Source organism: Xenopus laevis, chromosome 3L, assembly GCF_017654675.1.
Source record: "Xenopus laevis strain J_2021 chromosome 3L, Xenopus_laevis_v10.1, whole genome shotgun sequence".
Taxonomy (NCBI): Eukaryota; Metazoa; Chordata; class Amphibia; order Anura; family Pipidae; genus Xenopus; species Xenopus laevis.
This window is the reverse complement of record NC_054375.1, coordinates 27,596,194-27,613,956: the sequence shown is the minus strand read 5'-3', so window position 1 is coordinate 27,613,956 and position 17,763 is coordinate 27,596,194. Positions and strand designations below refer to the sequence as shown.

General features: G+C 38.8%; 1 protein-coding gene across 3 annotated transcripts in view; it reads left to right on the top strand.

The window, feature by feature from the left end:
* Positions 1 to 17,763, top strand: part of LOC108710830 (vascular endothelial growth factor receptor 3) — a 189,567-nt gene that overhangs the window by 162,410 nt on the left and 9,394 nt on the right. For all 3 annotated transcript variants that reach the window (XM_041586064.1, XM_018252004.2, XM_018252003.2), the window contains 12 exons: positions 108 to 216; positions 1,507 to 1,866; positions 3,557 to 3,703; positions 5,189 to 5,320; positions 6,209 to 6,315; positions 8,065 to 8,200; positions 12,481 to 12,585; positions 13,326 to 13,439; positions 14,711 to 14,799; positions 15,289 to 15,427; positions 15,653 to 15,747; positions 17,490 to 17,612. In XM_041586064.1, coding sequence (XP_041441998.1) covers positions 108 to 216; positions 1,507 to 1,866; positions 3,557 to 3,703; positions 5,189 to 5,320; positions 6,209 to 6,315; positions 8,065 to 8,200; positions 12,481 to 12,585; positions 13,326 to 13,439; positions 14,711 to 14,799; positions 15,289 to 15,427; positions 15,653 to 15,747; positions 17,490 to 17,612 — 1,656 coding nt within the window. The remainder of the gene's footprint in view (positions 1 to 107; positions 217 to 1,506; positions 1,867 to 3,556; positions 3,704 to 5,188; positions 5,321 to 6,208; positions 6,316 to 8,064; positions 8,201 to 12,480; positions 12,586 to 13,325; positions 13,440 to 14,710; positions 14,800 to 15,288; positions 15,428 to 15,652; positions 15,748 to 17,489; positions 17,613 to 17,763) is intronic.

Genomic DNA, 17,763 nt, shown 5'->3' with positions numbered 1-17,763 from the left:
ACCTTCAATGGTAAGAAATATTCAGCATTCTGTCATTGCCCTAAGAACAGTATACATTTAACATTCCTATTGTATTCTAATCTTTTGGCCTCTGTCAAACTTTGCAGACTGTTAGCAAGCTAGTGATTCAACAAGCCAACCTCTCCATCATGTACAAATGTTCTGCTTTCAACAAAGCAGGGCGAGATGAGCGGCTGATTTACTTTTATGTTACAAGTAAGTGAAATTTGTACAACATTAATGACAGCATGTGCATTTCTGTGTCTGATGGGGATACTTCTTGCAGCAGTATCTAACTATGAGGCATTATGGTGTGTAATGGAATCTACAGAAAAATAGATTCTGGTCCCGGGAAGGTTTGAAAATCCAGATCCTTGTCTGATGGGTCTCTGGTGGTCCCACTGAGTAAAAATTATAGTTGGGTACTAACCAGATATCCTGTGTGTGACATACACAAATAAATGACAAAATATGAATATAATATTTCACATCCAGGGCAACACACAGAGCAATCCTAAATGGTACATTTGGGTACTTACCACTCAGATGCCCAATCAAAAAAGGTATTAATCTTCTTAAGTATCGCTTGTCTCAAGTCTTCCTTATTTCATGGGCTTGCTTGCTGAGTCACCTTTACCACTCCAGCACATATTGGTAGGAAAGTAAGTAATTTTGGTAATAGGTAATATTGGCTGAATAAGCACGTTTAACTCACATTTTGTCATCCAAATCCTGAGTGATTACAAAGAACATCAAAGGTTTGCTGTGTTGAGAAAACCTTTCGGATTTATAAACTGGGCACAATGGATAGAACTAAACAGAGAACTGGAACAATTTTTACTAAACTATTTTATCTCACAATATAAAATATATAGCTCTAGGGTTGCCCTGTGTCAGTAGTCAAAACCGCTTTTGAACGGGACGCAGGAAGGACTGAATGGCACTGAGCACAACTATATGGAGATGCAAAGAACGGTAGTGACCCCAATATATCTAATGAATGGTATTACCTGCGCAAATGACTGTGGGGAAATCAGCAAGACCACAACTACAGTTTTGGACATTATTGAGCCATTTTGTTTTGCTTGCACTACGATATTTGTTGGACTGGCAAATAAGCCATGAAATAAAGGAAAACTTGACACAAGTGATACTTGAGGAGATACTGTATATACCATTATTTACATAGGTTTCTGGAAAGTACCCAGCTGTATCATTCAGCATTGCTCTGGAAGTGAGGATTTGTATCCACCCATTGTGATGTACAGTATGTGTGTATACTTCACAGGTTATATCAAAGGTTTCTGGTCAGAGCCCACCTTAACTTTTGTCCAGTGTATTAGGGTGCATGTAATATAAATATCCTTTCTTCACATAATATACCAAGTGAGGTCACTCAATTCATTATGCATGATCACAGTTTCTCTAACGTACCACACCAGTTTTAAGTGCCTTTTCTAAAGTTATATTAGAAATCTTAGAAATCTTAATATCTTTTCTCCTCAGCAATCCCTGATGGCTTCCGCATAGAGCCACAGCCTTCAGAAGAGCCAATTGAAGGGCAGAATGTCAGCCTGAGTTGCCATGCAGATAGCTACACCTATGAGAACCTTCAGTGGTATCGACTCAACCTCCTAACTCTTCATGATGCCGAGGGGAACCCACTTGTACTAGATTGCAAAAATGTGCATCAATATGCAGCTCGCATAGAAGGGCAATTGCAACATCAGCCTGGTTCAAATAGTGCTGCCCTTGTTCTCAACATACCGAATATCTCTCTAGAAGAGGAGGGTGATTATGTTTGTGAAGTGCAGAATCGCAAGACTCGGGAAAAACATTGCCAAAAGAAATATATATCTGTACTGGGTGAGTATTAACAGCATGGCGTTCTTCATTGGAGTGCTTCTAGAACCCTAGAAGCCTTTTCTGACTTGATACTGCAGTATTCTATATGCTTATTTATATTCATTTTGCGCTGAAATACATGTGGCTTTTAAAAGAAACATGCCTTTCCACAAAACTCTCTTATTACACATTCTGTTTTACAAAGGAGGCAGCCCTAACCATAAAGAGGACAAAAACATCCTATAGAATTCTCCATTGGTTTCCATAGTAGCTGACCCACACTTAGGGACAGATTATCAAAAATGGAGTTGGAGTCTTTTATCATTTCAAGAAAGAAACAATGCAAAAATGCAAATATATGTGCAAATATTTTCTGAAACTTCAAATAGACAGGATTTATTAATGAAAAAAAAAGCAAAAGTCACCAGAAAAAAACTCCACAAGTAAAGTTTTTTTTATAGAAGCCTTAGGCGGTTATTTTTCAAAGGTCAAGGTTTAGAGGTTTGGGAGTTTTTTTATACCTTGAATAAACTAAGAACTCAAATGTTTTCTGATTTAAGAAAAAATTTGAATGGGGGAAAAAAACTTGAATCTGTGTATCCAGGGTGAAGAACCAGAAAACCTGAATTAATCAAGTTTTTGGTGAAAATAACTTGAATCACTCCAACTAGCAAAACTGACCGAAAAAACAGAACATCATGAAGGCTATTAACATTTTCAAATGGTTGAAGGAACCTCTGACTTCAACAGGTTTTAGCTGGAGTATTTTCAGATTCAAGCTATTTCCAGGTTTTTGTTTTTTTTTACTCCAAAATTTTTCATTTTGACTGAAAAACAAGCTTGAAAACTTTTTTGGTAAAAATCAACCCAACCTTTGATAAATCACCAATAAATCTATAGAAGGGAATAATCTCTATTTATTTTCTCAGTTATTAAAACGCTGGAGATTTTCAGTCTCATTGAAAATAAAAACAATGTGGTTTTCACTAGTACAACCCACCACTACCCCTTTCTGTATTTTTGTGGAAGCAATGCTGTGGTTTTATTAATCTCTCTCTTCTATAAAATCTTATGGCGGGTTAGGACTAAGCCCTCAGACTGAAACCGATGTGCAGGTCAACACTTATCCCAAGAAATGCTACCATGCAGGGAGGTGCCACCCTATTAAAAACATGAACAGAGTAAATAGTTAGGGACCGCTATGTTGGGTTTACCTTGACTTGGTATGGAGGCGTAACAATTTTATTATCATAAATTTGTATCTAAAAACCTCTGTTTTTGAAAATACATGCACTTGCATAGATACTAAATGACATGGGGTGTAACTACAGTGGAAGCAGACCCTGCGGCTGCAGGGGGGGCCCAGAAGGTATAGGGGCCCCATGAGGCCCTGATTATTGAGCAATCTCATTATATATATATATATTGGTAAAACAGAAACCTCTGGGTATTTAGGAGAGCCCTAACATTATTTTGCTGTGGGGCCCAATAACATCTAGTTACATCACTGTAAATGACTTATGAAACCAACCATATGGCTCAGTTTACGATTTATCAGCATCCTTTTAAATGCCCCAGTCGTAGTGGCAGAGTGAACCGTGAAACTGCATTTCCTTTCATGGACAATAACTGCTGCCCATGGTGACCAAGCTTTGGTACTTTACCACCAGATCCTGCTGTAATATTTCTATGTTTTCTCATTCATTTCCAGCACAGGAAGCTCCATATCTGCTTCAGAACTTAACTGATAAGATAGTGAACGTTAGTGATTCCATGTTGATGCGATGTCTGGCTGATGGAACCCCTAGTCCTCGTATCATGTGGTACAAGGACAACAAGTTAGTTGAAGAGGTCTCAGGTATGGGCCAGTCTGTGTAAGACTTACATGTATTAAGTGATGTCAGTGCCTATTATCCATTACATAGACAAGTGCTGTTCAACAGAAACCTACAAAGGCTACCCCCCTGCCAAAGAACAAATCATTTCCTTTGTATGATATAAATCGGGCCCATGAATATGTCATTTTAGAAGTAACAAGCCCACTACATATAAACGTTCAACAGAACTGATCAATAAATCATTACACATTTGAATGGTTTCTTTTCTTTGTTTACCATAATTAGTTTGTGGCAGTTTGAAACACCAGGTAGTTTCCAATATTTTCATTACTTTCCTAAAAAAGGTGAACTGAAATGCAGCTAACTGGGGAAAAAAAGTAAAATTGAGGAAAGTCTACCCATTCTCTTGCTTCCTTTCCACACTTAGTCATAATGAATATCTTTAGCCAGACTGAGGTCACATATATTTCAACACATGCTATCAGCCAGTCATCTTGCTTTTATCTTATACAGGTATGGGACCTGTTATCCAGAATGCTAGGGGCCTGGGGTTTCCAAGATAACGGATCTTTGTGTAATTTGGATCTTCATACCTTAAGTTTTCTGGAAAATCATATAAACATTGAAAAACCCCAATCCCAGGCTGGTTTTGTTTCTAATAAGGATTAATTATATCTTAGTTTGGATCAAGTACAAGGTATTACAGAGAAAAAGGAAACAATTTCCCCAAATTCGGATTATTTGGATAAAATGAAGTCTATGGAAGACAGCGTTTCCGTAAATTCTGAGCTTTTTTAATAACTGATCCCATACCTGTAATTATATAATCATAATGAAAATATTGGACAGTTTCAGCTTGTGAAATTGCACTGTTTAGTTGTGTATCACTAGTAAAAGTATTTTATACAGTATGCTTCCAGCCTCACTGAGGAATTTACTTTTCTGGAGACATGAGTCATATGCAATCATAGGGATGGATTTTAATTGTTGAACGATAAACAATGGATGTGAGAGGATCTTGTCTGCTATTAGATGTACTCCTATTGGTTTCAAACAATTTATGACACCAAAGTTATTACAGTTGCCTCAATTTCTAAACAAAACTATATCCACACTTCTGTAGTTTGAGTAGGAAGTAGTTATGTTCTTTTATGAATCCAGTCGAGATATGCTAAAAAACAGCTCCTATAATGATTTGCTGGGGAAACATTACTAGTTTATTGCTTCTATTAAAGCACCACAGCAGAGTTGTTGAATTTTGAGGTCCAGTTGGATGTCACAAATTACTAACATACTCTGCAGGCCTCAGACTTTACTGCCTCATGAACTATCAATTGAACTCTCTTTCCCATGTGCTTTACAGTTACAGAAATGTAATTTTACCTTAAAGTAATTAAACTATAGTATTAATAATATTAGTAATTAGACAAAAGTCTTATTTGTATACAAGTTAGAATCAACTAGAACCAATAATAAAGCAATGAAAATTCTATTTATTTTTCCAGGAATTGTCCTTGGAGAGTTGAATCAGACACTAAGCATTCAGAGAGTTCGAGAAGAGGATGCTGGGATGTATTTTTGCAAGGCATGCAATGGAAAGGGCTGTGTAAACTCTTCCGCCAGCGTATCTGTTGAAGGTACAGAAGGCATGTGGGGAGTGTCAATTTTTTAACCCCCCCCCCAACTCACTCTAGTTGCTAACCTGTTACCCCAGGCACTTCTCTTGAAAAACACACTGGCCTGTGTTTTTTTTTTTTTTTTTATCAGGGCGGCCACCAGGTTATAGAAACAACTGTAAATTATGTATTGTGGAAGTCAGAAAGTCTAACTTGTTCCATTAATATTAGGGATGCAACAAATCCAAGTTAAGATTTGGCAAACCATTATGTATGTATACATTTATTTGTAAAGCGCTGTTAAGGAGCCGCAGCGCTGTACAGTGCATAAAAGTCAAAAACATGAACCTTTTCGATTCAGCCAAATCCAGGTGCCTGGCTAAACCAAATCCAAACCCTTAAAATCACATGACTTTAGATCATGTGACAACAGAATGCAGCATTTTTTTCTGCTCACTTTGCAGCCTTACTTTTTTTTAAGGAGTTCAGGAAATTTGCATATCCAAATTAGGATTCGCATTAGGTTCAGTATTCAGCCAAATTTGTCACAGGGGATTTGGTAGCTGGCCAAATATGAAAAAAATTTGGATGGTGTAGTTACATTTACTATAACTTGAAGGTGCAGTTCTGTAGTACATTTTCCCTGTGATATAGCAATTTGGGAAAATGTTATTCACTATAAACAGATCCAGTCTAATACCCTATTTATAAGTAAAAGTCATGCTCTGTTTGATCATAGTTCAGTAAAACATATTGCCAGAGGTTATTTTGTGCATAGAACAACTAGAGGTGAGGTCCTTCATTACCTTGGCATTGTTGCTCTTACCATTCAGTCTACATTGACTTAATGGTAATGTTTTTATGTCTTTGGCATTATTAACATGGTCTCTTCTTGTATTGTATTTTTAGGTATAGATGACAAGACAAATGTCGAGATTGTCATTCTCATAGGTACTGGGGTCATTGCTGTTTTCTTCTGGATTCTCCTTATACTGATTTTCTGTAACATCAAGAGGGTAGGTGACTAAGAATCTAGAATTCTAGAACATAGAATCAGTTGCTGTAGTCCTTTTTATTCATTGTTTGTTCAATGCAATACCATTGCTCCACTGCTTCTTTATCTTCTCCTGTCTGCTGTTTGTTATGGTAAGATTTAATTTGAAAAAGTCCTTGATGTATATATCCGGCTTAGCAGGATTAAACCTTTATCCCAATGATCCTTAAATTGTGGGGGCTGCCAAAATGAACTGTTAAACAATGTACTTGTTATGTCTGCAAATTTGAGTGGCCTTAAACTAAAACATTTAAAAACCTCTACCCTAATCTAGCATCGATAGATATTCAATCTGACTATAAGGCTGTTTTGGGCATAAAAAGATATATTTATCCTTTTACTATAGGTAATTGCATTTTCACACAATTAAAAAACTTTGATTGTTTTAATTAGTTGGTTTGAACCAAATGACACTTTTGTTTTTGAATAACTGTGGAACAGGCACCTAGACACTGAAACATTATGATTTAGTAATGAGCGATTATAGAGGAGACTTTTGACTACAACTATGTTACAGATACGTTTGTGCAAGTCAGTACACTTCATTTTAAAAAGACAAATACAAATTTATTGTGATTAAAAAAGATACATTTATCAATATCATCAGACCCTGAGGTTGCAGGGGGGGGCAGGAGGTATACGGCCCCATGAGGCCCTAATTCATGTACAATATCAATAAATGTTGGTAAAACAAGTCATCCACTAAACATTTTGGGTGCGTGAAGAACTATTTGCTGTGGGGCCCCAGTAATATCTAGTTACGCCACTGATTCAAAGGGTCCCTGGTAAGCAAGTCCAGAAGGATGAGTTACCAGTGACAAATAGGGATCTGTAGGGACTGATGTTTGGCAGGAGGTTGTAGGGAGGTGTATAGGAGCTGTTAATAGAAACTAACTCTGGTTCTGGGCAGTTAACTGGACACGAGGTAGCATGCAGCTTCCCACATTCCTGTTTTATTTAGGAGGATACAGTGGGTAAGAATGATCTGTCACAGATGTAGGCCTGGTATAGTTTAAGAAATATGCTTATTGGTGGTTATTAGAATTTATATTTATAGATAATATTACATGTAATTGACAATAAACCAGCTGCCACCTTCCCACCCAGAATACTACTGTTAATGAGTCATAGGGTCTTGGGTTAAAGGGATAGTTCACCTTTAAGTAAACTTTTAGTATTGTATTGAATGGCTAATTTTATGCAACTTTTCTATTGGCCTTCATTTATTCTTTTTTTTTTATAGTTTCTGGATTATTTGCCTTCTTCTGACTATTTCCAATGGGGGTCATTGACTCCATTTAAAAACAAATGCTGTGTAAGGCTACAGATTTATTGTTGTAGTTACTTTTTATTACTCCGTTTTATATATTTAGGCCTCTCCTATTTATATCCCAGTCTCCTTTTCAAATCAACACATGGTTGCTAGGATAATTTTGGGCCATAGCAACCAGATTTCTGAAACTGCAAACTGTAAAGCTGCTGAATAAAAGGTTAAATAAATCAAAAACCACAAATAATAAAAAATTAAAAACAATTGCAAATTGTCTTAGTATAATACTCTCAACATCATACTAAACGTTCATTCATTTAATAGATTAAACTGGAGAGTATCCAGTCTAAATAAATCATGTACATATTCTTGCACATTTGGTATTATATTGGAATTTTATCAGTCATGTTATACAGGTTATAACATTTCCTTGCTTTGCAGCCTAATCATAGTGACATAAAGACTGGCTATCTCTCCATTATCATGGACCCTGGTGAAGTCCCCCTAGAAGAACAATGTGAATATCTTCCATATGACTCCACAAAATGGGAGTTTCCTCGGGACAGGCTGAGACTTGGTGAGAAAGCCCTCTTCTATCCCATGTTTCCCATTCACTCTTCTCTTTTAATCAAACAATGTACCTTTCCTTTTTCTCTGTAATTATAAAACAGTATCTTGAACTTGATCCAAACTAAGATATAATTAATCCTTATTGGAGACAAAACCAGCCTATTGGGCTTATTTAATGTTTACATGATTTACTAGTAGACTTAGGGTAAGGTCACACCTGGAGATTCGGGGAGATTTAGTTGCCCGGCGACTAATTGCCTCTTCGCAGGGCGACTAATCTCCCCAAACGGCTTCCCCCTGTCTTTCTGCCTGGTAGAATGTGAAATCGCCTTCAGCATGGCACTCGCTTTTTTTTCGTTTTCGTTTTCCGAAGTTGCCTCATGAGGAAACTTCGGGCGACTTCGGAAATCGAAACGCAGCAAGTCCATTGCCGCAGGCGATTTTTTATTTTAGCAGGGGGAAGGCAGTTCGGGGAGATTGTTCGCCCTGAAGAAGAGGCGATTAGTCGCCATGCAACTAAATCTCCCCAAATCTGCCCATGTACCTCTGCCCTTAAGGTATGAAGATTCAAATTACGCAAATATCTGTTATCTGGAAACCCCCAGGTCCCCAGCATTCTGGATAACAGATCCCATATACCTGTATTATTATATTCAAGTTGTTCATGAGTGATTGCAGGAAACATCACTAAAGATCTGCACATGGTATGTTAAAATGAAACTGAGTTATTTAACTTTTAAATAAAGTATTTTGAATATCCTGCGGTGTCACAAAATAAAGGGTAATGGAAGAACTGTACTATCACCCATTTTTCGATCGGTATTACCCAGGTTATGTTACTAATTGTCTGAGGTAATTTCCTCTCAATCAAATACTGGTTTACTGGTTATTTGCCGTAGTATGTGTCACAATTAGAACTTTTTAGTGCTAAAAATTTTGCATGAGACAAATAGTTTTAAAACACAAAACCACAAAAACCTGTAATATGCTCATTCCAATGTTTGCTTCGGCCATTATAAGTAAAGAATAAGGTTATCTATGTTGACTTTAGATTTTCAGCCTGTTCATCAGTCAGCAAGAACATGATAAAAGGATGACATTATCTCACTGTAAATGTCAAGAAATGTGTTTGTTGGCGGCACTGCTAATTCCCAGGCTATATCTCAACACAAATCTTTCCACCCTCTCATACTATCATACAGTAAACAAGACCTGTGATTCAGTGCTATATATCATGGATATCCTAGTCATAAGCCTTGTGGCATAACAGATGGGGGGATGTAGTTTGTACAGACAGAGCAAACGTACTGACACCCAGAGCACCTTGGTACACAGCACAAATACCACAGCATAGATTTCCTTGGAAAAAGATGTCATAAGGAGGAATGCATTTGGTAGTGAATCATCTGAAGCAAAATATAGGTATGAGCTATGAGCTATCTCTACATTAGGGATGCTATCTCTACATTAGGGATGCACCAAATCCAGGATTCGATTTTGTATTCGGCCAGGATTCGGCTCTTTCCAGTAGGATTTGGCCGAATCCTTGTGCCTCGCCAAACTGAATCCATACCTCCAAACTGTCCCGTTTTTAGAGGGACAGTCCCTATTTTGACAGCTCAACCCGCAGTCCCTTGTTTGTACTGGAAAGTCCTGATTTAAGCTGGCCATAGACGCAAATATCCGATTGTACGAATCATCTAAAGATCGGACTTCCCCATCTAACGATCGGACATCCCCATCTCCTGACCTGCCACTAACCATTCCGATCAAATAAAGTACAAAAGAACAAATCAGCCGATGTTCTGCCCCTGACAGCAATCGTACAAAAGTTATGTCCAACAAAAGCTAGTGACAGTCTCCCACTGAAAATCGTACGATGGGCAATACATCCAGAGATATTATCGGCAGCCGACAGAAATCTTTTAACCTGTCCGATAGACCAAACGACCGATCTCCGCCAGACGAAAAATGTCGGGACTCTCCACACATGGTCCGAAAATCAGATCTTTGCGTCTATGGCCAGCTTTACTCTGCACTGAACACAGTTTTTTTTACTTAATTGGCTTTTGGCAGAGAGCCTAGAACAGCCACAGCTTCAGATAACGTACTTTTGTAACAATTTGGAGATAAGTTATTGTAACAATATAAGATAACCGGTCCCTTAGGAGAAGTTAGACTCACAGCATAAAGGGCAATTCACCTTCATTAGCAAAACTGTAATAACAGAAAAAAAAAACACAGAAATATGTTCAAATATGTGGCCACAAAAAATGGATGTGGTCAAAAAACATTTCACCACGGCAATATTTTTGTCCCTCTTTCTACTCTACTGTGAGGTATGCGAATCCTTCAAATCATTGGACTTTTCATAACAAAACAGGAAAGTAAAAACATTTTTAGCTGTGCGTGTCTCTCTTTTCCCCTCCCTCTCACTGATTTGCATATGCAAATTAGGGTTCTGATTCAGTTAGGTATTTGTCTCGAATCTTTCACGAATTCCAAAATTGTGGATTTGGAGAATAAACCAAAGCTGCTTTCTCACTCATCTTTTATTTATTTAATTCTTGTCTGTATTCTTTTGATTTCCATGTCTTACACAAGCAACAATTTGTAGCTTTGTAAACAGAGGTTTGTCTTGTATGTGGCATGCCACGTGAACAGACTATTGCGTGTCTGTGAATTAGTGTAATTTGTGGAAAACTGTAGAATTCATGTTTAGTTTTAGCAATAATTAGTTGCAACCTTTATAGAATTGCCCATAGGATTTTTTGTAATAAAGATGGAAAGACAGCTGTTCAGTTCTCCCAGTAGCCCCTGCCATAAATATTTATGTCAGATTAGTTTTGATTTGCATACAGTCTATTTCCTCTATATAGACTGAAAACAGTATAATTTCCAGCTTGCCTTTGATTTAACAAGGTCTGCATTATCTCCAGCTGGTATAATATCATGTACTGGTCATTCATTTATAGAAAATAGGCTGATTATTTTCGCAAATTAGATGAGTGGTTGCATGAGCATGGTCGATGTGCATGGTTTTAGTGCAAATATAGCTTTGATTGTAATTTTGCGAATTTTGCAAAATTGACACCAGAAAATGACCTTTTTTTAAATCTACCATAACATTGTCTATTGTCCTGTTTATAATTTTGCCATTAAAGTATTTGCCCGATGCTTTTATATTACCTTTTACATCCATGCAGGGCCGGAACTAGGGGTTGGCAGAGTAGGCACATGCCTAGGGCACAAAGCTGGGGGGGTGCGCCAGGCACGTACCTGCTCTGTCGCCCAGCCCATTGTCCGGTCCTGTTTCGCGCATGCACACTATAACGCAGTTACACACATGCGCACCAGAGCACGCACTCAGCCGGCGCCGTGGCCAACCAGGTTGCCTAGGGCGCCTGGCTAGGTTGGCCCAGCTCTGCATCTATGTTCCTCTATGAGGGGGCTGCCATATTGGTGCAGCAGTCGTCCATTAGCATTAGAAACTCTAACTGACAGGTTGAGAAGAGACAGCCAGGTTGGCAAAACAGTCAGGTTTAGGAACTTCAAGTAACAATTACTTACAACAGCAGAACTATCAGTGAAAAACGATCAACATGACCTATAGGTAACTTTTAATGTAGATTAATATTTTGAAAAGAGCATTTTTAATATAAGTATCACTTTAGTTCGCCATTTGTGAAAACTGCTTAGGGAATATTTTTTCAGCCACCAAAGTTGTGGAGTAACTCCTAACTCCTAAGAACAATTGCTGTGTGAATAAAAAAATCACAATTATGTTTGCACATTAAATACACCAATCCTGCCCAGTTTTTTTAAATATAAACATGTACAAGGCAAATATTTTTACTGTGCAAATCATTTTGCGCAAAGTTTGTCTGCCGTGTGTCTGCACCCTGGCTGACGATTCGCCTTAGAGGTGCAGACACATCATGGAGCAAAGGTGGCAGTCAGGCTGTTTATCCACAGCAGAGAAACAGGCAGGTCTGACCATAGCCTTAGGCTAATGCCAGGGGCTGCAGAAATATACAGGCTGAGAATCCTCTACATGGCCATTAGCCTCCTGTCCTGCCTGCATCTGGAACCGTGCCCCGTGCAGCATTAGTCTTATTCTGCACAAAAACCTTGTTTAGTAACAACTAATATACCAATTGCTTTGTGGTGTTCAATATAAATGCACTATGAGTGCTTACTAGGAAACAAAAATAAGGGTCAGTATATAATAGAACCACAGACTTTTTAGGGATGATTAAGGTTAAACTTGATAATTTCATGTTGTAGGAAAAGTCCTGGGTCGTGGAGCATTTGGTAAAGTGGTGGAGGCCTCTGCTTTTGGGATCAGTAAAAGCAGCAGCTGTGAAACAGTAGCAGTGAAAATGCTGAAAGGTAAGAAGCACGCTTATAAACCATTTATTTCTCAAAAACATTTTAGAAGAAATAATGAAACTGCTTCTAGAACTGCCTTTATAGTTCTGGAGCATGCATGTTGCTATGAGTTTGTACAGTATATATACATGACTCTTTTACTTTAGAAAACTGATGTTTAATACAAATAGCATTTTTAGCCCATTGTGATCCAAGAATGCATATTTTTTATATTTTGTTCATATTATTGAGACTTTTCAACTTTGGTCTCAGCATGCTATGGGCAACCCTGAGATACCCGATTAATGGTGATGTGGTGGTCAGTTCTTTGTCCTCCAAATCTGTACATAGTACAGATTTGAAGGAAACTTTTCAGAACTATTGTACTACTGTTGGTTAATATTAGGCACATACCCACAGGCTGTTTAATCTAAGGATGTGCTGCAGGTTGTTCCAAGTGGCAGATGATCTAGTTAATGCAAAATATATACCTACTTTATGAAATTGACTGTAGATTGTATATAGACTGTGGTCACTGTAAGTTTAAAGTAAACAGCCAAACTATGGAGTAAACTTTAGATAACCCATGGCTATAATATCTTAAGGTTTCACAGAATTGCATATTGTAAGAATTAACCTTAATCTACAGTGTACCTAGGTGGTTTCATTTCAAAAAGGTAGGAACATTTTTACTAGTACTTTCCTGAAATGGTTATTTGTTGATGAGCACTGAAGTTATACTGTGGTGTTGTGTCTTTCAGAGGGAGCCACTGCTAGTGAGCACAAAGCGCTGATGTCTGAACTGAAGATTCTCATTCACATTGGAAACCACCTTAATGTAGTAAACTTGCTGGGTGCATGCACCAAATCCAATGGTGAGTGTCTGTCTATGACTGAGCACATAATTTGTCTTCCATTAAGAGTGTGTGAACAGAGAACTAGACATCTATTAGGTAAGCTGTCCAATTTTTCCCACTCAGAACAAAAGGATCCAGTGCATCCTTTTATAGACTCTTACACACAGTAATTTTTGCCTGTGCTCTAGTGTGGTGACTTGTAAAGTTGTTGCCCATGGCTTGGAGAACTCCATCGTGGGAAAGGCCTTTGATGAGAGAAGGGGGCATGGCACACACTGATGCACTTAACCAAGGCAGAGGTTTATTATGTACAGCTTCTCACAGGGGCATGTTACAGTCCTGGGGGTTGTGGTTGTTGACTCAAGGATGAAAATAACACAATGAGCACTTCTCTACATCTCTCTTACACACACACACATTGAGCGTAAAGCCTCCTGGTATAGTGCTGTTAGCTGTTCAGGGGGCCTTGTCTTCTAATCACATTTTCCGTCCGCTTCTCTGCAGTATCCAGGCCTAGAATCTCAATCTGTGGGTTCTGGCAAATGCCAGAGGGGCTGCTAGAAAGTCCCATAGAGAGTCACTATTTAATATTTGGGCCTCTGTGTTCTTGGATTGCCAGGGCCTATTTTGACTCCCAGTCCAGACCTGGCAGTAACCATTATACAGTGCCCAAGCTTCTCCTAACTCCTAACAACTGCTCCTATAGGTTTCCACAAACCAACACCTGAAAGCTCCAATTTCCCACCCACTTTTAGCCATGTGCTAGTCCTGAAGCAACATCTCCCACATGGTCTGGATGGAAAGGTCCTCAGTCCTGCCTGCCTGATGCTCTTAGGCCAAAGAGGAAATGCACAGCTCCTGCACTTTCGTATATAGGCTCCTATAGGGCTTTCCCCTACAGACCAACTATTTACATGTGAAGTAAATCCATATTTCACCTCCTTACAGGCTTTTTTTTTTTAGCTCAGATCCCTTTCTGCTCTATAGGGACAGTGCATGACCTCAAGAAACTCAGAACACTAATGAAGCGCCCCATGTTGTATCATAGTGGCATTCGCAGTTTCATTGTGGACCTGTTTGTACTGTGTCTATAGAAAACAGCACTGAAACATTAAAAATAAACCATCATGGGAGTGCAGAAAAAGCACCCATGTGTAAATGCCCTTATTCTGACATTCTTTTCATGTCTATGGAATACATTGGACAATGCTTTTCGGAATTGATGTATTTTACAATTACATTTTATCCTTTGAAAGGAGTTTCAACTAACATAATTTGTTTTTATTTAGAACCCTTGATGGTAATAGTAGAATTTTGTAAATATGGGAATCTCTCAAATTATTTACGAACCAAGAGAGACGGATTCATTCCTTGCCGTGTAAGTAAAGGGGCCGTGATACATGATGATATTTATTCTGTAACTCTAAATAGCTCTCCATTCATTTTTCGTTTTTTTCTTTGGTTTTATGATGTTATTAAACTGCCAAGGGCAAAAGAAATATAGAGAATACTTTAGGATTCTACACAGCGTTGCAGTCATTTATTTAAACCAGGGGTTATGTGAAAAACCAGAGAATCCTGTTAGTGATAGTAATATAATATATAATAATCATATTTTAATTAGCCCAATTAGCTGCTTTTTACAAAGTCCTTTAGAAAATATTCTTTCTATTCATTTATCTATCTAATAAATATATATATAAATAAGACTTTATTTGCTATTTGAGTTATACCAGCTTTAAGGGAAAAATATTCCTCTTTTTTGACATAAGCATACAGTACATACCGCAAAGCATGAGATATGTAAGTTTCATCAAAATGGGTATATATATGTTGCCAATGTCCACCTATTTTAACCCTCTCGCAGGAGAGATCACCTCGAACTCGCAGTGAGGTCCGATCAATGGTGGAAGCAGTAATAGCTGACAGAAGGAGCAGCGAAGGAATTGATGAAGGCACTCTTTTTAGCAGACTCCGGATGACTAAGAACCAGAGAACCAGAGAGTGTGAGGATCTTTCTTGAATTACATATTTACAAACTGCCATGCATCTGCCTGTTATATTCCCCAGAAATGAGAGATGAACATCCACTCTTTACAGCTTTCTGTTTGTAGATAATTAACAATATGTTAGTTTTGTATTGCAGATTAAATTTATTGTTTGCTATCATTTATTATCAGATATTGTAAGGTGACAGTTTGTGTTGAAATACTCACTTATTATTTCAACAGTGAAAGACTTATGGCAGAGTCCTTTAACTATGGAAGATCTGATCTGTTATAGCTTCCAGGTGGCCCGCGGGATGGAGTTCCTCGCATCACGAAAGGTAACATGATACTTTCTGGGGAAAAAAACAGTGGTCTCCTCCTTGTACAGGTATGGGATCCCTTGCAGAGAAACCCATATCCAGAAAGCTCCAAATTATGGAAAGGGCATCTCTCAGAGAGTCCATTTCAAGAAAATAATTCTAATTTGTAAAAAAAATGATTTTAACGGTGAATACACTAAATCTCCTTTCTCCTAAGTACAAAATACATCTTGTACAATTTTACATGGGTTTACTATACTACTAAAAGTATTTGGACACCTGCCTGTACAGGTATGGGATCCATTATTTGGAAACCCGTTATCCAGAAAGCTCAGAGTTACTGAAAGGCCATCTCCCATAGACTCCATTTTATTCAAGGAATGAATGATTTTTTATCATACTTAATATATATAGATCCAAATTACAGAAAGAACCCTTATCCAGAAAGCCCCAGGTCCTGAGCATTCTGGATAGCAGGTCCCATACAACAAGTATTTTGCCAGCTTTGGCATTAACACTAGTTTCTTATATTGTGCCACCACCATCAGATAAAGGGTAATGCAGGCTTGACAGGCAGGCATTCAGACTATCTGACGATGGTCTATTGCAGGGCTGTCCAACTGGCGGGGCCCTCGACCCCACCTTGTGTGGCCCCCCACATGAAAGTCTGCCTGCTGTGTCTGCTTACCTTGTGTAAACTTTAAAAGGTATCCATACAGAGATTCAGACTGTAATCCCATGTATTGCTCACACATGTAATCCCCCTGCATTGTTCACACTTGTAACACCTCTATTGTTCACACCCCTATAGCCCTGTATTTTTCACACCTGAGACACAGACTGAAGATGCCCACATTGTTCACACTCCTACAAACTGCTGAAGGGGCACCAGCACTGTTTCTCTGTATGTAGTACATTTTAGTGGTCCTGATAGGTTTCCATGTCTCCTTCTCTGTTCTGCTTTCCCTATTCTACCTGTGTGTGCCATACTCTGCCTGCCCTATGCTCCCTGTTTGTGCCATACTCTGCCTGCCCTATGCTCCCTGTGTGTGCCATACTCTGCCTGCCCTATGCTCCCTGTGTGTGCCATAATCTGTCTGCCCTATGCTCCCTGTGTGCCATACACTGCCTGACCTATGCTCTCTGTGTGTGCCATTCTCTACCTGCCATATGGTCCCTGTGTGTGCCATACTCTGCCTGCCCTATGCTCCCTGTGTGCCATACTCTGCCTGACCTATGCTCTCTGTGTGTGCCATTCTCTACCTGCCATATGGTCCCTGTGTGTGCCATACTCTGCCTGTGTGTGCCCTACTCTGCCTGTGGTACACAAGTCTTATATTTGTTCTGGGGGTTTGTTAGCATTTGAAAAATATTGTTAGGGCCCCTAAGGTGCTGGGGGTGCTGTGTTATCCACGGGGGAGGATGAGGCATATGGATTTAAGGGTAGTCTTAGACAACTTTTTTCACATATGAGTGTTGAGTAATATCCCTGCAGTGAGCACGAACCATTTGGTTTTTTGGTGTGCTGCCACCATTAATGTGGACATGGTCTTGTGGTGACATGGGTGTGGTTTAAAGTAGGGAGTGGTTAACACTGGCTTCCTTTATTGGCCCTCCACCATGTAGGCCAGAAAAATTCCGGCCCTCTGTACCACAGAAGTTGGACAGCACTGGTCTATTGGATCCAACTGCTAGAAATGAAAATGTCCCATTTTGGTTTCTTCAATATTCTCTCTTAACACATATTCCTTTGCTCTTAGTGTATTCACAGAGATCTGGCAGCTCGGAATATCCTGCTCTCAGAGAACAATGTGGTGAAAATCTGTGACTTTGGTTTGGCCAGAGATATTTACAAAGACCCTGATTATGTCCGCAAAGGAAGTGTGAGTATCGGTAGACTTTAATTGGGGCAGTTTATGGGAAAAGTAGGCCACTTTTGTTGTAATGCTGCTAATTCCACTCCCACTTCCAACTGCTTTCTGTGATCTGACTCTGTAAACAGTCACTTATCACATCCTTTGTGGCTAGTTAGCT